General features: G+C 41.6%; 1 protein-coding gene across 1 annotated transcript; it reads right to left on the minus strand.

The window, feature by feature from the left end:
* Positions 1-5,100: 5,100 nt before the first annotated feature.
* LOC107570967 (NEDD8-conjugating enzyme Ubc12) lies at positions 5,101-19,152 on the minus strand. The gene is made up of 6 exons (XM_016257252.1): positions 18,863-19,152; positions 16,595-16,689; positions 15,854-15,892; positions 15,229-15,332; positions 5,885-5,948; positions 5,101-5,733 (listed from the first exon to the last, which is right to left on the minus strand). Exons 1-6 carry the CDS (start codon positions 18,975-18,977, stop codon positions 5,593-5,595), a joined length of 558 nt encoding a protein of 185 aa, XP_016112738.1. The 5' UTR covers positions 18,978-19,152; the 3' UTR covers positions 5,101-5,592.
* Between the last annotated feature and the right edge of the window lie 1,575 nt (positions 19,153-20,727).

Here is a 20,727-nt window from a genome sequence, read left to right on the forward strand (position 1 = left end):
TTTAAGGTTAAAAAACACATTATTTTCCACATACTGTACATTATTGTTTCTCCTCTATGCCCCGCCTTTCTGAAACGCTCTTTACAAAGCTCATCAGTCTGAAAAGCGTTATACATCTGAATATTTGGGTTGAAGTGTTCTGGAACAGTGTTGTAAATACAACTTAACCACTGATTTCTAGTCGTGTCCTCTTTTGGAAGACCAAACAAAGTAGCTTCGCTTTCACAACGAAACACAGCGTCTTCAAGACATGGCGGCAGCAACAATACTACAGCGAGAATAAAAGTTACGCCTTCTTTCTTTGCGTGAACATTTGGGCAGCGTTATGCAAATCTTCCCACATCGTGACGTAGACATGTGGGGAACGAGCCGTTTTAGGTGGCGTGGCTGACTCTTAACTTTTATAAAGAATATCTCTTTGGATTTGAGACTTTAGTCTTTGCAACTTTACAGATCTTCTTTATGCACCAAGAGCTTGTAACACTCCAAAGAGAAAGGAACAATTAAATCTCATCATGTGACCCCTTTAAAGTGCCCTTGGCTTGTTACAGTGTGCAGTTATATATTTAATATGAATTAACTACATGTGCTTACTATATGGTTAGGGTAAGGATTCGGGTTTCATTTATATTTATACGTGTAATATGATGCCTAACATTTTTCTCACACAGCATAAGTGGGTCTTTATACATGTAAAACATATAGCTAATGTTATAATTTAGGAAGGAAATCATCTCCTGCAAGAGGATTTTCCAGCGTGTAGCGTGAAAAACAAACGTTTTATACAAATAGGCCTATATGGATAACATAAATCACATATAGCCTTCATAAAGCGTGCAACGAGAGCTCCCTAAAACCCTGTCACTCGTCTTAGCTGATCGCGGTCTCACAACGTTACGTTATAATCAATGAACCTCTCTGTACTGCACGATGAATCTTTTATTTACATCGTTATAATAAGATGGCTCTCGAGCTGGCAGAACTGAGCACTGGACACAAACTCCAGCGTTTGAAGCGTTGAATGGGTTCTAACTTTAACGCCTCTGATTGGTCATTGTGTTCAATAAATCAACAGGGATGTATGTGATTGGCTACATTGCTGAACGCTGTAAAAATGTAAATGGAAACCGGAGCGCAAACACAAATGTGCACTAGATAGTTTGCCCAATCTGTTTATTACAGCTTCAGCTGCGGGTGCTCTTGCTTTCACTATCATCCGCTTAAACCCAGGCTCAGTGGCACACAATATCAGGCTGCAAATCTCACTCTCATCCAGGCCATCCTATACACCCACAACACATTCTGAAACCACAGACACGCTGTTATTTGTATGGCCAGCAGGTCTAAACCCTTAGGCTGGAGCCGTGCAAATAATGAAAGGTTCTTGAACTGCACCTTCACTTCCATCTTCCGTTTCTTCATTTTCATCAATATCTCGGTCCATCCCTTGTGTGTGTGTGTGTTTCTTGTACCTGTCACTTCTTCACCAGCAGGTCTACGGTTATGAACAGAACTATGTCCACCTAGTTGCAAAACAACCACCTCGTTTTAATTTGTTTGCACAGAATGATGTTTAAAGTGCCTATTTATACAAATTAGTGCAATACCTTTATTGAAAAATCCTAAAAGCCTACTGAACACACTATTGCATTGACTCATATTTTTGTGTTGCTGTCTGCGCTCCCTCCTTACCTAAACTATAAATCCATGTGAATATCTGTCTGCTAAATGTATTAATGTAACTTTACAGTACGATGTCCTTTAGCATACAGTATTCTGACATGCTAATAATGGGGTGCTCCTGATAGCCTAACAGTTGCTAGCAGATTAATACTCAGCTAAGTTAACAGACAAAACTATAGTGACTAAGGCATTATATTTGGGGATCCGTGGCATTAATTGTTGGACAGCTTGTTTTCTCTCATACACACACAAAGACTTTATCAATAAAATAGTTTGGGGAAAGCCGTTGTTCTGAAAAATAATGCTACCTATCAGATTCTGCTACCAACACTGTATTGATCCTACGGTAAGTGTAGGTGTACATGTTAATAAAGCCTCACACTTTATTAATATCATGCTGGAAGCACAATCTGAGGGCAGCACACATCTCCAGAACACCGGTCATGCGAGTAATTCAGATTCACGCGCTCTCTTCTGCTCTGCACACGGCGCATTCCTCTGTCAGAGCTCACATTAATGTAACGGAGGCTCGGGTGTTAGTAAAATTATTCGAAAGTAATGGTTTCACGCCGTGGCTTGCTTTTCCGATAGGCTACTAACGAGAGCATGTCTGCACGCTACCATATGTCCTCACGGCCTGTGTGCACTGCTGCAGCACCAGAACTGCTGATTTGAAGTCCAGCAATCCAATAATGCCTGGGTTTATTTCATAATTTTCAGGACTCATGAACACATGAAGTGACCAGAGCAGCAGGCGAGCGTGGAATATGGAAAGCTTACATTCAGCGGATGGAAATATTGCATTACACTGATTGTGTGAGGAGAAAAGATGACCTGAACACTGATGTGTAGCTGTGGCATTACTTTACTCTGGTAATATATGGCTTCACATCCCTCTGATCCTCATCAATTATATTACTAGAATAAAAGAAAACACTTTTATAAAACTAAACATTTTCTCGTGAACTTATGCAACTTCTGATAAAATACATCATGAAATATAATCGTATATTGATAAAAGATCAATTATAACTACACTTAGTTTCAAGCTACACAATGAGAATACTACAACACTTTTACTTAAACATCATTATCAATCAATAATATGACTTTTATAAGGAGTAACTAGTAACAAGTAATAAATAAAATGTTTGAGTAACGAGCCCAACACTGGTTGTAGCTCTCAGAGACATCGAGACGAACCAGAGCAACATGGACCGCTCCAAACCCCGAGACCGGCCTGCTCCGGAGCTCAGACAGAGAAGACATGACCCCAGCTCAGACCGGAGGAAGAGCGCACACATATGGCTTCACATCCCTCTGATCCTCATCAATTATATTACTAGAATAAAAGAAAACACTTTTATAAAACTAAACATTTTCTCGTGAACTTATGCAACTTCTGATAAAATACATCATGAAATATAATCGTATATTGATAAAAGATCAATTATAACTACACTTAGTTTCAAGCTACACAATGAGAATACTACAACACTTTTACTTAAACATCATTATCAATCAATAATATGACTTTTATAAGGAGTAACTAGTAACAAGTAATAAATAAAATGTTTGAGTAACGAGCCCAACACTGGTTGTAGCTCTCAGAGACATCGAGATGAACCAGAGCAACATGGACCGCTCCAAACCCCGAGACCGGCCTGCTCCGGAGCTCAGACAGAGAAGACATGACCCCAGCTCAGAGCGGAGGAAGAGCACACACACACACACACAGAGAAAAAAAGACACAAAGACAGAGCGAAGGAAGAGCGCACACGTGATTCGACTCGCTCTGGACCTTCCACACGCTGCAATCACTCAGAGCGCTTGGTGAACCGATTCAGTGATTCGACTCGCTCTGGACCTTCCACACGCTGCAATCACTCAGAGCGCTTGGTGAACCGATTCAGTGATTCGACTCGCTCTGGACCTTCCACACGCTGCAATCACTCAGAGCACTTGGTGAACCGATTCACCCAAAGAATGCTGCTTCGTGATCGAGTTATACTCTTCTCAATAACAAGAAGCGGTACGCATGGACGGTAAAAGCTTTGAAATGTAGTGGAGCAAAATGAATTGTTTCTCATAATGAAAATGAGGGCAGACAGATTTACTGCATTTAGTTTGCAGGTAACTGACACGTGGAAAGCAATATCTGCCATGTTAGTCGTATTTAACACACACTTCTCTCCATTACCTACTATCTGCTGATCCAGAGTTAAAAAAAGAAAAAGTTATATACTTCAAATACAGTTATTTCACACCTAGTTCAAATCTACTAACATCTGTACTGATATATTGCTCGAGGCTTACTGATATACAACTTATAATTCAACTTTATTTATATTAAGCCTAAAATGTGTTTTAATGTCACTATTGATGAGGATTGTATGATCTTTCAATAATATCAGTCTTTAAATGCAAGATATTTGAAGTGTACCTGAAGTATATTTACAAGAGTTCCACTTTAGCACAATCACATATACTTCAGTATATCTTTAGTTGAACTTCAGCATTACCTCCACACAATTAAAGAGCATTAAAATGAGCTGTTCCAATTTAGCAGACTTTAAAGTATAGTTTAGTATAGCAAAAGTACAATTGCAGGGTATTTGATCAAGTAGATAATTACGTAACTGTATTTGTAGTGTAATTGGCATGAAATAAATGTATTTCAAATACATCTAAGCATATTTATTATTATTCACTAGGGATATGAAGGAATAAACTTTTCATAGATCATTCATTCAAATACCAGCGCACGCTGACTGAAGCGGTTTGTAATGAAGGCATTGTGAACTTGCTCTGCTTTCGCACCTCACACACGTGACCGACAGATGTCTACAGCATTCACTCATTCGTCTGAAACCTGAGAGGCAGCATCCAGAGGCCCGTCCAAATCCTGAATGATATCCCACAATCCCCTGCTTGCACTGCTGTGGCTGCTGAGCTGACGGGAGAAACCGCATGCGCTTCATCGGTCCGGAGCGTCCAGTGATCATCAGTCCAGTGTGCTGACGCAGAGGCACATCATCGTCCAGGTCAGATCAAACATTTGATTGTTGCGGTTTCTTTTTTAAAGACAATCTGCTGTTGTAGTTTACACTAATCTTAAAATGTAGGCATTCAACTCAATATTTTATTTAACATAATTCATATTGCAGTCATCGTGAACAACTGGGATTTCAATATACACAACAGAATTGTAACATTGTACGCAACCCTTCCTAACCCTACGACGATCCTCCTCAGGAAAATCCCATCCCACCCATTCCCAACCAGGAAAACTAGAGCAAAACATTGCAGGTCTCCCAAGCTCACAACAGCCCAGTTAGCAGACGGATCCTGCCGATCTCGTGTTAACCGGCCTCTAGCTTCAATGGGGTATCAATTTCCCATCCCACCCATCCCAACCATCCCAACCAGGAAAACTAGAGCAAAACATCGCAGGTCTCCCAAGCTCACAACCGCCCAGTTAGCAGACGGATCCTGCCGATCTCGTGTTAACCGGCCTCTAGCTTCAATGGGGTATCAATTTGTCAGCGCTATCAGAATTGGTCGAAGGCAACGCTGCATGCGTCTTTTTTGGCGAACGTAAGAATGAGTGACTAGTTGAATATGTGCGACTCGAGGCAGTTTCGCGAAGCCCAGAAGAATGGGGTCCTCAAGCCTGGGTAATGAATACAAGTGTAATGATCTGTCTCGCTCTCTGTGAGTGGGAGGATGAGTTAGCAAAAATAAACAGTGGGTACCAGCATAGTGGCAAAATACGACTGGATTCTCTGAGCAACAGTCACTGACCGGTGCCCCCCCCCCCCTTCTGTGTGCGGTCAGTGTGTCGGTCAGTGCGTCTCAGCGCATGTAAACGATAAATGCATTCTGGGATGTGAGGGCCGGCGGCGTGGACTATTTGAGACAGCGTTCGAAGTAGGTGGCGCCCACGTATCCACCGCGCAGCGAGCGCTGGACGTTCTGCTCAAAGAGCCGCCGGTTCGTCTGCAGCACCTCCGCCGCCTCTTTGTTCAGGGGGTCTTCAGGGTTGGGCTCCTGCAGCAGGGACACATAGAGACCACACAACACCAGCTGCAGTTAATGTGTGCAGGTGAATGCCAGCAGGAAATAAACCAGAGAAACTCAGCAGGGCGTGAGGATCGTGTCACCAACATCTAAACACAACGAGCAGCAGAGCTGAACGTACCAGGAACAGATACTGTAGTCCGTATATGATGGAGTTAATCGTCAACACTGGCTTCCAGTCTTCTCTGAAACAGAAGGAGTTATGCTGAATGTCAGGATCACATTGATATTTCATTACATGACTGATAATTCAACAACTGTCCAACTTTCTACCCTTTATCCCCGTTATACTCTGCTTGCATTCTGTCATTCACCTGAAAGGCTGTACAGAATAATAGAGGTTTGCGATATACCGGTAAAAATTCTCCCGACGATAAGAACTAGTCTTCCCACGATAATAACGATAGAGTCTAGTTGTTGACATATTTCTGTGTGCGACCATGTGGAGCGACATCGTGGAAGGCGGACGTGAAACTGAAACCTCTCAAACCTGTGGTCCAACAAAGAGATTTATTGACAAACTTTTACGCCGTATCCTAACTACACGCGATGCGACGCCACGACACACGATAAACGGTATCTTTTCCATGTTAATCAGAGGTTCCCTTTCATGGGAACTTCGAACTGCGTCCTCTAGGGATCGCTAGAAAATGTGACGTCGCGAAATATCTCGATGATCGTTATTTTTCTGGCCATAAACCCTCCAGCTCAGGTGAGCCTTCCTTTCTTCCTGTTTTTTCATATAGAGATTGAGAAGGAATGGAAGAGGCCGTTTTTCTTCACGCATCCATCGATTCCAGCATACGAGTTATGCCATGAGAGCTGGGTTTGTGCTCCCTCAGCCAAGGTAAACTACTGCTAGCGTTCCAGCATTGGAACATGCTCCAGGTCGAGCCCCATCTCGGGTTGAGAACTGAGTGTGTTGCTCCCTCAGCTGAATAACTGCTAGCTGTTCCACCATGGGAACATGCTGTAGGTTGAGCTCACTCTCCATTGAGAGCTGGATGTTGCTCCCCCAGCTACAGATTTACTACTAGTCACTCTAGCATTATAGCCGTAGATATAGTGTCTGGGGATACGCTATATTTATCTATGGGCTGCTCTTTCAGGGTGCCACGAGAACCCCTAGAAGGTAGAGGCGGTACAACTATAACGACATGTGAATAATCCCGCCCATTCTAAAGCGATACTAAACTGCAGTGGAAACGCAAACCAAGCCGAACCGAGCCGTACCGTACTGAGCCGTACCGAGCCGAGTCGTACCACGCAGTGGAAAAGCGCCATAACATCCCAGGGGCGACTCCCATAGCAATATGGTAGTTTGTACTTAGTGCTCGCCATGGTTCTGGCTTGCACTCCCCTCAGCATGGTGGCGTGGGTATACCGTTCCCCATAGCGACCCCTAGAGGACGCAGTTCAAAGTTCCCATGAAAGGGAACGTCTCAGGTTACTTATGTAACCATGGTTCCCTGAGTAGGGAACGAGACACTGCGTCCTTCAGACAAAGAAGTGAATGATGTGTAGCTCCCGGTGCCGATTTATACTGTAGTCGCACCGGTAGTGATGTCATGGCTGTTGCCGGCCAACGAGTTGGTGTTTTTTCAATATATGCTTCAGACACGGGTCACGGCGAGGCGTTCCCCATAGCAACCCCTAGAGGACGCAGTGTCTCGTTCCCTATTCAGAGAACCATGGTTACATAAGTAACCTGAGACGTTTTGTCCTAACTAGCCGCAACGTGCAAAATTTCTATCTTAGAAAAAGTTTCTATTTCAGCGACGTCATAGCTGGAACAACAACATTCAAACTATATGACAGTGATAATCTCAGGTACTGATTATGTGCTTTATTCAAAGCTGAACGTGTCTAATATGAGTTTAAATATCATAGTGCGTGGCATTTATAACCATACTTAAAGCAACAACAGTCAGTTTACCTCAGATCTTGAAAATAAAGCAAAGATGTACGTTAAAACTGTGACTCACTGCGAACCAACGAGTGTATTCCATAAAGATGGTATCAGTCACTCAGTATGTACTTTTAATGATGTTAAAAAGGTTTAATATTTATGAATTAGATTATAAACTTATCCATTTCTTTGTGAGTGCAGAGCGCTTCCAGAGGCTCCGCCCACACATGCTTCTGATTGGCTGTGATATTTGATTGATTCTGTCGCGTCGTGTCTGGTGTGGACACGGGGTTACTCCAAATACACTTTATAACATCAGTCAAGTGATTGAAATAACTTATTTTTGTGACCAGACCTGGTTTCACATCACAGAAAAAGGCAGAAATCCTATGTCGATTAGCATTGCGTTATACATATACTTTATTCTTATAAAAAAATACTCAAGATGGCTTGAAAAACACAGATGAACCATATATTGTCACAATTGTGTTTATTGTCTTCATGTTTGATCAGTTTAAGCGTTTCTATCTTCTGTTTACTCAGCAATAGCTGGGTGTCTTTGTCCATACTAGGGATTTCCTAAAGCATCATCAGTTATTACTTCTGTGATGCATATGTGGAGTTTCTGCGCGAGGGCACCCTCTAGCGTCCAGTATGAATGATACAGACATTACATTACGTGTGTGTGCTCACAACACCCTATTTTTTTGTCTCTCAGCTGATGCATACGAATTATCATTGATATCGTTATCACAATAAATACCAGATAATATTGTGATACAGTTTTAAGTCCATATCGCCCATCCCTACAGGATAAGCATCAAAGCACACTGAATGCTCTGGATTTAGTGTTTGGTCAGGACCCAGTGTTGGGGATTTCCCATGTGGATGTTGACTGAATAACTGCGTAGGAGATGTTTGGTGTGCAGGGCTGCAGATGTCCTGAGGTCAGCGTGAAGGACTCTGGAGAAAGCCAGCGCTGCTACGGACCGAGCTCAATCAGACACTCGGGAGAACTCTGTGCTCCAGGCTTCATCTGGATTAGGGGTGTAACGAACACAAACCTGACGCTTTGCTACATACCTCAGTTTATGCTCTACTATAGGGAGCCCTTTTACATTACTATAAGGTTACAATTAACAACAGAGTCCAAACTTAAATTCAATTACTGTTTATTTTTAAAAAATAATAATCAACACTTGACTTAAAAAAAATTACGCAAACATGTACATTTATCATAATGCAGTTTTTAAATTAACTTCTAAATTATAAAATTTCTATTTGTTGTTGAAATTAGGGCTGCACGATAAATCACATGCGATATTTAATGTGAATCTCGTCAGTAAAGCCAGTTCTGTGATCAGCAGTAAATCTCCATCACATGCTTTCAGATGAAGCAGCATTTACTACAGGGCCGTAGTTCACTGAGAAGCTACGCCAAAAATTTTTTGCACGATTATGAAATCGAAGAAATTGTTCGTGATAATGACAGCTATTTGTGTAGCTTGTCAGTGAACTACGGCTCTGTAGTAAATGCTGCTCCATCTGAAAGCATGTGATGGAGATTTAGTACTGATCACAGAACCGGCTTTACTGACGAGATGCGCATTAAATAACTGCATGCGATTTACCGTGCAGTCCAAGTATTTATTGTTTGAATTTCTTTAAAAATGACACAATTTGAAAGCAGAGAGTGCTGAGACCTTGTTTCATATCAGAAGTAACCTGCTCTGTCTTGTGTGTCGGTGTGTTGTCAGTTTCCTCTTTGCTCTGCGATGTATCTTTCACTGTGTGAGAACATGTGTGTAGCGTGAGAGCGGCACTGTTTGTCGGGGATAGCAACAGTGGTCAATTAAGACATCACTAACAGGTAAAGTAAAATATAACGAGCATATAGTCTAATATTTGGCGAAATGATCTTCGCATTTCTCTGCTGAACTATCGAGCTGTGGACACTGATGACTTGCCTGAGGTAAATGAAATGCTACGTGACATTTTGTTTTGACGTCTTTCCGCAGTTGAAACCCTGATTGAGCGATTACGTGAGATGTTCATTCATATTTATTTCACGTTAAAACTAGCAGTAACTGAGGCGTTTATACAGTGATCTGTCACGCCACATCAAAGAGCGTCAAAACGGCATTTACTATCTGAATTTCCTGAAAAAAAGGACATCATTTGAAAGAGGAGACTCTGATTCTTGTCAAAAGTAATAAAATATAAAGCTGGAAGTTTCCAGAGAAGCTCCAGCCGTGCAGTGGCTAAAACAACGCTGTATTTGTTCAGTACACATGTGCACCGAACCGAAAGACCCGCACCGTTACACCCCTAATCCAGATCCATTACATTCAGGGTTTGAAATTAACACCTGCCAAATGTGGGTAAAAATCAGCTGTGGCGGGTAACACTGTCAAATCGCTAGCCAATTTGGCGGGTTACTTTTCGTAATTATGTTCATTCATTAATTTCTTGGGGAAGTTCATGCAAGCCAAATCTGCACAAGTTTAGCGCAAATACTGAACTCCTGAGACATCATGGCATTATTGAGTAGCCTGTATTGCAAAAACCAAACAAAACACACCTACAGAGGCACACATAAGCGACTACACTAACTTAGTGCGCGTGAGCATTTAGAGTGCGTTCTTTCACTGCATGATTCAGTCTATTATTATGCATTAAGAATTATGTGATCATTCAAGACAAGGGGGCAGAAAATTTATATTTATATCATTTCAATTTATATATTAGTTAATCAATATCACACAAAGAGTGCAGTTTTAAACAAAAAATCAGCATGGTTACAAATGTGATATTGATTGTATACAGCAGTTCAGTAAACTAAGTTAATATTAAGAGACTTACATTTTAGACAGCATATTGGCTGTTTTTGCTCCATTTATCCAACAAAAATCATACCAAACACAGCCACAGCACTGTTTTGCGTCTCTGAGCAACATGAGGGCGTTTCTTGTTCCTGAATGAATCACCCGTTTAAATGATTCGGTTCAGTCGCAATGACTCACTTATTAACAGTGACTTGCTGCCACCTACTGGCGGATTTCATTTCATATTTAAAGTATCTTTTCATTCTTTAAATAATTTCAAATATCAGTATTCAACATTTCATGTTTAAAATATCAAAACATTATTTATGCATGTGTAACTGCAGGTTAAAGCATTCCATGTCCCTCTGAGCTGCATTAACATGTGTAAACACATCTAAATGCCACTTCATATGCAACTTATGCAAAGATTAAATTTGATACTGATTTCATTTGTTTAGTAACAGCCTAAATGTATTATTGTTATAATTGACTGATTACATGTAAGAATTTGACTCAAAAGATGATGCACAGTTTTATAAACAATGGCTTTATAAAAGGTAAAAATCTATTTAAATAAATTTCCTAGAAAATAGAGATATTATTTTTTGTCAATATCGCACACCCCTAGTACTGACAAAATGATTTGCAATGGTCGCTTTGTCACGGTCCAGTGTAGACAGCCTCAAGCTGTTGGTTTATTTCTGTTTTTTTTTTTGGCTAGTAAAAGTTATGAATGGCTGGTAACTTAAAAATGTAGTAGCCAAATTGGCTGGTGAGTGAAAAAGTTCATGTTCATGTCCTATTGATGGGGCAGTTGCTTCTTTGCTCTTATTTCATACAGACTGCTTATTTGTCTTCAATAAGAGCTTAAAAACATTTGACCTTTAAAAACCTAGTATTTTTACTTTGATATCAAAATTCAAGAATATCAAGAATATTGAGAACTGTAAAATCTCCCTGGAATTGAAAATTATCATAAAAACTGTATTTCCATGGAGAATAACTACAGTAGATTGTGATGTATATTATGATGAAACCTCTGTTGCCTTAATAAAATCGGTGAAGAGACAGCAACAGTGGTCAATTAAGACATCACTAACAGGTAAAGTAAAATATAACGAGCATATAGTCTAATATTTGGCGAAATGATCTTCGCATTTCTCTGCTGAACTATCGAGCTGTGGACACTGATGACTTGCCTGAGGTAAATGAAATGCTACGTGACATTTTGTTTTGACGTCTTTCCGCAGTTGAAACCCTGATTGAGCGATTACGTGAGATGTTCATTCATATTTATTTCACGTTAAAACTAGCAGTAACTGAGGCGTTTATACAGTGATCTGTCACGCCACATCAAAGAGAGTCAAAACGGCATTTACTGTCTGAATTTCCTGAAAAAAAGGACATAATTTGAAAGAGGAGACTCTGATTCTTGTCAAAAGTAATAAAATATAAAGCTGGAAGTTTCCAGAGAAGCTCCAGCCGTGCAGTGGCTAAAACAACACTGTATTTGTTCAGTACACATGTGCACCGAACCGAAAGACCCGCACCGTTACACCCCTAATCCAGATCCATTACATTCAGGGTTTGAAATTAACACCTGCCAAATGTGGGTAAAAATCAGCTGTGGCGGGTAACACTGTCAAATCGCTAGCCAATTTGGCGGGTTACTTTTCGTAATTATGTTCATTCATTAATTTCTTGGGGAAGTTCATGCAAGCCAAATCTGCACAAGTTTAGCGCAAATACTGAACTCCTGAGACATCATGGCATTATTGAGTAGCCTGTATTGCAAAAACCAAACAAAACACACCTACAGAGGCACACATAAGCGACTACACTAACTTAGTGCGCGTGAGCATTTAGAGTGCGTTCTTTCACTGCATGATTCAGTCTATTATTATGCATTAAGAATTATGTGATCATTCAAGACAAGGGGGCAGAAAATTTATATTTATATCATTTCAATTTATATATTAGTTAATCAATATCACACAAAGAGTGCAGTTTTAAACAAAAAATCAGCATGGTTACAAATGTGATATTGATTGTATACAGCAGTTCAGTAAACTAAGTTAATATTAAGAGACTTACATTTTAGACAGCATATTGGCTGTTTTTGCTCCATTTATCCAACAAAAATCATACCAAACACAGCCACAGCACTGTTTTGCGTCTCTGAGCAACATGAGGGCGTTTCTTGTTCCTGAATGAATCACCCGTTTAAATGATTCGGTTCAGTCGCAATGACTCACTTATTAACAGTGACTTGCTGCCACCTACTGGCGGATTTCACTTCATATTTAAAGTATCTTTTCATTCTTTAAATAATTTCAAATATCAGTATTCAACATTTCATGTTTAAAATATCAAAACATTATTTATGCATGTGTAACTGCAGGTTAAAGCATTCCATGTCCCTCTGAGCTGCATTAACATGTGTAAACACATCTAAATGCCACTTCATATGCAACTTATGCAAAGATTAAATTTGATACTGATTTCATTTGTTTAGTAACAGCCTAAATGTATTATTGTTATAATTGACTGATTACATGTAAGAATTTGACTCAAAAGATGATGCACAGTTTTATAAACAATGGCTTTATAAAAGGTAAAAATCTATTTAAATAAATTTCCTAGAAAATAGAGATATTATTTTTTGTCAATATCGCACACCCCTAGTACTGACAAAATGATTTGCAATGGTCGCTTTGTCACGGTCCAGTGTAGACAGCCTCAAGCTGTTGGTTTATTTCTGTTTTTTTTTTTGGCTAGTAAAAGTTATGAATGGCTGGTAACTTAAAAATGTAGTAGCCAAATTGGCTGGTGAGTGAAAAAGTTCATGTTCATGTCCTATTGATGGGGCAGTTGCTTCTTTGCTCTTATTTCATACAGACTGCTTATTTGTCTTCAATAAGAGCTTAAAAACATTTGACCTTTAAAAACCTAGTATTTTTACTTTGATATCAAAATTCAAGAATATCAAGAATATTGAGAACTGTAAAATCTCCCTGGAATTGAAAATTATCATAAAAACTGTATTTCCATGGAGAATAACTACAGTAGATTGTGATGTATATTATGATGAAACCTCTGTTGCCTTAATAAAATCGGTGAAGAGACAGTCATCATCTCTTTTGATATGGTGGCAGCTTCTGATCACCAGACCGAATGAAAACTACTGTTTCTGACATCTTGGAAGCAGCAATTTATGTGGCCCAAAAATGATAAATAAACAAGAGCTACTATTCATTTTATGTTGCAGTGCAGTGAAAATGTTGTCAACTATGCAGCAGCCCTCAGGAGACCTGGGCCCGTACTCATGATACATCTTAGTGCTAAGAGTTGCTCCTAGTAACAAAATTATAAGAAAATTCTTAGAAATGTGGGCATTTCCTCTTAAAATTAAAGAAAAGATCCTAGTAAAGAAAAAAAGTAATTCTGAAAGCATCTTAACCCTTAAAAGAGCTCTTAAGGTCCAAAATTGTTAGGAGTACGGACGAGGTCTTTTAAGAGGCTCAAGAGTTTCTTTAGCAGAGGAGAAAATCAACAAACCTTGAAGAGGGAGAAGAAATGTGTGGCACACAATGCATGACAGTGAGTCAATAAGATGCTACACATTAGATCGTGCAGTGATCATGTTTGTGACACACTAACTTCTCCGACACAGTTTAAAAATGCCATAGCGCCAGAAATGAAAGTAATCACTACATTAACTATGGCCACGTTCACACTGTCAGGTTTAGGGATTGACAACCACATTTCCTTACAGTCTCGAAAGGTCCCGTTCAAACAGCAGTTTACTGTACAGTAGCGTCTCGAATACTGTCTGTATGAACGTGCAACGAGAGTCAAGCCCGTGTCTGCAATCGCACCCTTTTCTGCGTCTCGCGCATGACACTGCATCTGAGTCACGCACAGAACACAAAGCTGACGGAAACTGCTCCAGTGGAGAACAGTGACTGGATCTAAAACCTTCAGATGACACACGGCTCATTTCTCCGTCGTGAAACCGCACACGAGCGGCTCTCTCGCACTGTGCTACAAGCTGTCCAGTTCATACAGCGCGTGTTTTCTGAGAGTGCGGTTGTCACCCCCGGAAATAACTGTGTTGTGTGAACGTAACCGTGTTAAGGACTCAAATACAGGACTGACAACCGGATTCTGCTGCTATGTGAACGTGGCTGTACATTAACATATTTGGCAACTGGAAAAATGCAACATTGCAGCAGGGATGATTTTGGTCTGTCATAACTTTCTACAAGCAAAGTGATCACACAAACTATTACAGCACTTTCAGAACCTCATTGTGTCGCTGTTAGTCACCTGACAGTGTGAACGTTCCTACCTTAAAGTTCAACATTAACAGCATAGTAAATAAAAAATAAGTATATACAGTATATATATATATAATGTGTGTGTGAGAGAGAGAGCACGGTAAAACAGGAAAAATTACGCATGTAATTTCAAAATGAAGGCTTATACTAAACCCTCCTGAATCGCTCTTAAGCTAAGACTCCTACGTAGAAATGTTTAAGCTACATTAGGAGCTCTCCGAGAGGATTCTTAGAGTCTTTAAGAACACGAGCCCTGGACTGTACGTCCCATAACCATGACTCCACTATCCTTTCCACATAACTCGGCAGACATCTGTTTGTGTTGAGCACTGACATGACAAATCCTAGCTATTACATCACAACACCCAATGTGTAAGAGTGCACACAATACCTCAGAATATTTAGACAGACGTTGCCTTCGAGGTCAATGTTGGGGTGATAGACCATCGTTTCACATTTGACTTTAGGAGGGTCGTGAGGGTATCCCTGTCCTACCTGAAAGAAAAACACCTCGACTTTAACCACTGCTGAACAGTAATCGCACACGCTTTTAAAACACCATTCACAACCACTACAACTGGTTACTTTTCAGTACAAGCATCCTATTTAAAGCAAAAACAATGCTGTGACCAAACGTGTCAGCTCTGACGGAGCATACGTCTGAAAATGACAAAGAAATAAACAAACATTGTAATTAGCAAGAGAAGACGCTTGTTAAAGAAAAGAAATGTACACAGCTTGGCTAATAATGGGTGAAAAAACATTACATTGATGACAAATCCTTTACGTTATTCTGCCATAACAGGTTTAAGCTTCGGTGTGTCAGAACACAAGCTAACTGTTGACAGCATTGTGAAAACAGCTGTTCCAGATGTGCTTGTGCGTGTTTTCCTGCAGTGCTGTGACATGTGGAAGTACAGCTTCTGATCGGCTCACTCTTATATGATTACATTGTTAGGTACTGATCTGCCGTGGGTCTTTAGTTGAGTGTCCACTGAACCTGAGGTGCTGTTTACCTTAAAACTGAAGACAAATTTCCCACCTTTATAGAAACCCTGCAAAAGAACAAGACAGAAAATGATGAATGCTCATGAACAATACGAGACGGAGTAACATGCTGCTATGAGAGGACTCTGCATGAGCAACAGCACAGATCCACAGGCTGCTGCGACGCCTGAAAAACCACAGCATCACAGACTTGATCAACTCCAACTCACCTTATCCATTCCAATGTGATATCAAAACAGATTTACTTTGCTAAACATTTAACTGCTGCTGAATACCATGAACAGAAAATAGCAGGCTACACAAAAAACTGGCCTCGATTAAGAGCGGTTTGTGTGCAAAATAGAGCTGCACCATTCTGGATAAATTGAGATTTTTTTTTTTAATGGAGGTTGTAGTTCTCTCACAATTCTGAAGGAGAGATATTAGACAACTAAACAATATCTGATGGAACGATTCAATGACTCGCTCGAGATTTACTCGATTCATTACTGGATGAATCCGTGCTTTTGAATGAATCTCTAGAACGAATGATTCAAAGACAAATGCATTCTAACAGCAAAAACACGTGCACACAGGAATCGATAGGTGGCATTGATATTAGAATTTTACAGCAAGTCTGTGATTCTGTTATCCCCAACCCTAAGCCTGAGTGATCTGTGCTCCGTTCATTCAGTCCCGGTCGATGCCGTATGCTCTGCGAGACAAACACAGCGGCTCAGAGACGCTCGGAGAGAGGGAAGCCTGCAGACCTCGTCTGGGGAGATGATGAGCTTGAAGTTGAGCAGGTCGTCCTGGTCGGGGAACACCATCTCACACGTCTTTGGCAGGTTCAGCTCATTGATGTCTGACACAGAACAAACAGCAGCAGCATTACTTTCACTTTCACTCACACACACACATGATGCTAACGACGGAGCGTTCATTATGAAGGGTTTGTGGTGACTGCTGTTAAATCTGATCAGAGAGCCCAATCGTTCAGACTGGAGACACGACCCTTGCCTGACAGTGGGGTTTCTGCTCAGTAGATTGGCTTTTTAAAGCATTTTAATTAGCAGAAGAGTGAAGCAGGATTTCTGAGAGCCGCAGAAGCCCTGATTACAGATACACGGGCTGACATGTCCCTCGTGCTCATGTTTCAAATCAATCCACTTCCAGTGCGTTCACATTAAAGCGGAGGTGTTTGGTAGATCAGTACATTATTGACCTGGCTTACAGAATAGGGACATTAACTTTTTGCTGATCGTGATAAAGCCCGTTGTGTTTACATGCGCGTTTGTTTATAAAAGAGTCAATCTCAGCAATATTTCAGCCCGTTATGCTGCAACGTAAGACAGCAAGTGGTTGAAGCGAGTACTGCAGTCCAAATTCAGGATATTGGAGAGCGTTGTTTATCGATGGATGCCGAGGCTTTTTAGGTCGGGTAGAATCTGTGATCTCTGACCCAGTTTGTTTGCTGGCTTCAGTGGCTGCAATACGCTGTTTTCCACCAACTGGCAACCAGGGGTGTTGAAATACTATTGGCTCAACTGTCAGTGGGCGGAGTCACAGACCAAAACAAAAACAGACAGTCCGGCACTGAACGCACATTTCCCAGCAGAATACCTGATGTAGTGCTGCTTTTCAGAGAAACGTGTGTGAACCTAGAGTATCTCCTTAATATCTGCAAATGTGTTACGGTGTTTTTATGCTTCAGTACAGTCAAAAATGTACTTGCAGCACTTTTAAACTCTATTAATTAATGGCCACCTGGAATGAAAAAACTGAAGGCCAACTGATCAATAATTCACATTCAAAATGCTAAGCAAGTGAGTCAAAATGCACGAGTCAAGAAACTCTAATTGCTATTTTTCCTGATAGAAATTGTGAATGTTTCATAAAAGCAGTGGTGTGCTTCACACATGCTGTTTTGTGAGAGTGTTGCTCATTCAAAGTGGCTGCGCACCCAAAACACTGTAAAACGTGCAGTGCATATACGCAGCCTGTGTTCTGATCATCACACCATTATTAAATGCATCGATTTAAGAGAAAACTCCGACTGAGGGATTTAAAGCCTTGACGTCTGCCAACCTAACGCAAAGCAACAAATGCTACAATGCAAATAGCAACTAAAAATGGAAGATTTTCAGGATAAATAATGTCCCACAGAGAATTCTGCTTAATAAACGGAGAAGAGCAGAAACCGTGATCTGAACTGAACCAACAGTGACCTGCCTCGAGCTCAATAATGACACTGTTGGGCTTCTCACAACTTACATAAATACCAGTAAACTCTAAACTTGCGCGCACACAAATACATGTCATGAAGGCCTATTTAAATACATTTATGTCTTATTTCATACATTGTCAGATGTAATGGGTTGCTAGCTACTTAATTCAGTTATTCCTAGACACAATGTCAGAGGAGTATGCATCTCAGCATCCCTCTGAGAGACGAGCTTGATACAGCTTCAACGCTGCAGAAGAACAGATTTCATGTAGGAGCTATTCAGAAAGAAACTGAGCGACACATGAGCTGCGTGTTTACATGTGAGCCATGTGCTCTTCACATGAATCCAGAGTGTCTGGAGAATCGCTGGTGTCGCATGAAAACACCCTCGGCTTGTGTGTAGAAGATGAAGAGCAGGTGCTGCTCCAGTTACAGGCGGACACAGCAGGCCTCCACATCTGTCCAGCTGTGCCGCTAGATACAGACGCTCACAGCCAACTCTAGGCCTCGATGTTGTGACAGGTCGCCGCGGCAGAAAGCGAGCGTTTCTCCCGTGCTGGGAGACTTCAGACAGGAGCTTCACTCCCCGCGACTGCTCTGAGGTGCCCAGACATCGAGCAGCGCTATATAATAACAGCGAAGCAGCGCAGACTGACTGGAGAGTGCGCGAATACATGCTAGCGCGGCGGCTAATGCTAGTTTCGCTCTCCTCCTCGTCGCTCGGAGAACATGTCTGTGAACAGCCTGGACTGAAAGCACGACCCTGAGAGAGTGTGTGTGTGTGTGTCTGAGTGTGTGTGTGGTCTTGTACCCTTCTGTATCCGCAGCTGGGCCGCGCTCGCCTTCTTTCCGCCGGCTCCGGCTCTCGTTCCTCCGGCGGACTCCTCGTCCTTCTTCTGCTGCTTCAGCGAGAAAAGCTTGATCATCTTCGCTGTGTTCTGCGCTAAACACACGCCTGATCTGACGCCACTGCTGTGTGTGTGTGTGTTACAGGGACTGTGCGGATGTGTTTACAGCAGCTGCAGCCGGTGTGTGTGTGTGTGTGTGTGTGTTAGCTGCTAATGCTAGCCGCTCTGCTTCCACACCAGCGATACACTGTAGTCGGATTGTGATGTATGGAGTCAATATAATGCCACTTATATATGCAAAATAATAAAGTTTTGCAAACGAAAATAAAAGTATTGAGAAAAATTAAATGTGCTTTTTGCAAACAAAATAAAGAATTGCAAAAGAAAATGAAGTATTGCGAGAAAAAAATAAGTTTTGCAAATAAAAATAAAGAATTGCAAAATATAAATGAAACAGCAGAAAAGCAATGATTTTGCAATACATATTTTCCAGGTTTCTGCGCTTCACGTTCCTGCGCATCGGGTTCCTGCGCTTCGGGTTCCTGCGCTTCGGGTTCCTGCGCTTTGGGTTCCTGCGCTTCACGTTCCTGCGCATCTGGTTTCTGCGCTTCAGGTTCCTGCGCTTCACGTTCCTGCGCTTCAGGTTCCTGCGCTTCACGTTTCTGCGCTTCACGTTCCTGCGCTTCACGTTCCTGCGCTTCACGTTCCTGCGCTTCACGTTCCTGCGCATCTGGTTCCTGCGCTTCACGTTCCTGCGCTTCGGGTTCCTGCCCTTCAGGTTCCTGCGCTTCAGGTTCCTGCGCTTCACGTTCCTGCGCTTCACGTTCCTGCGCTTCAGGTTCCTGCGCTTCACGTTCCTGCGCATCTGGTTCCTGCGCTTCGGGTTCCTGTGCATCTGGTTTCTACGCTTCACATTCCTGCGCTTCAGGTTCCTGCGTTTCACGTTCCTGCGCTTCAGGTTCCTGCGCTTAACGTTCCTGCGCTTCAGGTTCCTGCGCTTCACGTTCCTGCGCTTCAGGTTCCTGCGCTTCAGGTTCCTGCGCTTCAGGTTCCTGCGCTTCAGGTTCCTGCGCTTCAGGTTCCTGCGCTTCAGGTTCCTGCGCTTCAGGTTCCTGCGCTTCAGGTTCCTGCGCTTCAGGTTCCTGCGCTTCAGGTTCCTGCGCTTCAGGTTCCTGCGCTTCAGGTTCCTGCGCTTCAGGTTCCTGCGCTTCAGGTTCCTGCGCTTCAGGTTCCTGCGCTTCAGGTTCCTGCGCTTCAGGTTCCTGCGCTTCAGGTTCCTGCGCTTCAGGTTCCTGCGCTTCAGGTTCCTGCGCTTCACGTTCCTGCGCTTGAGGGAACAACTTCTAGTTGATAGTATATGCTACCATATATTTAGCAAATACTGTAAACGCCTGACAATCATGCCAATAATGTTTGGACTTTATGATTGCATTTACACCTGTATGTGACGATAAATGAGTGGTGTTTTCATTTACAAATGAAACTATGCAAATTATTCATTTATAATTATAGGGTTAGGGTAGTAATAGGGTTATTGTTAAATTCATCCTCTAAACTGCACTTCCAGTAAAAGTTCCTGTCATATAGCATAATCAAAGCTTTATTGGCATGTCGGGCATTTACAGTATTGGCTATTATTTACAAAACTCTTCAAGGCTGCGTTTCCCAAAAGCATCGTAAGCCAGATGATGACAATGGTTCTTCAATCGATTTAGGCTTAAGATGTTTTTGGGAAACGCAGCCCTGAACTTTAAGTAAAGAGATCGAAATGAAGGTAAAAAAAAAATAAAATTGATAACGAATATAAAAATATTACCAATAATAATAA

The sequence above is a fragment of the Sinocyclocheilus grahami genome, unplaced genomic scaffold (genome assembly GCF_001515645.1).
Source record: "Sinocyclocheilus grahami isolate Dianchi unplaced genomic scaffold, SAMN03320097.WGS_v1.1 scaffold1526.1, whole genome shotgun sequence".
Classification (NCBI taxonomy): domain Eukaryota; kingdom Metazoa; phylum Chordata; class Actinopteri; order Cypriniformes; family Cyprinidae; genus Sinocyclocheilus; species Sinocyclocheilus grahami.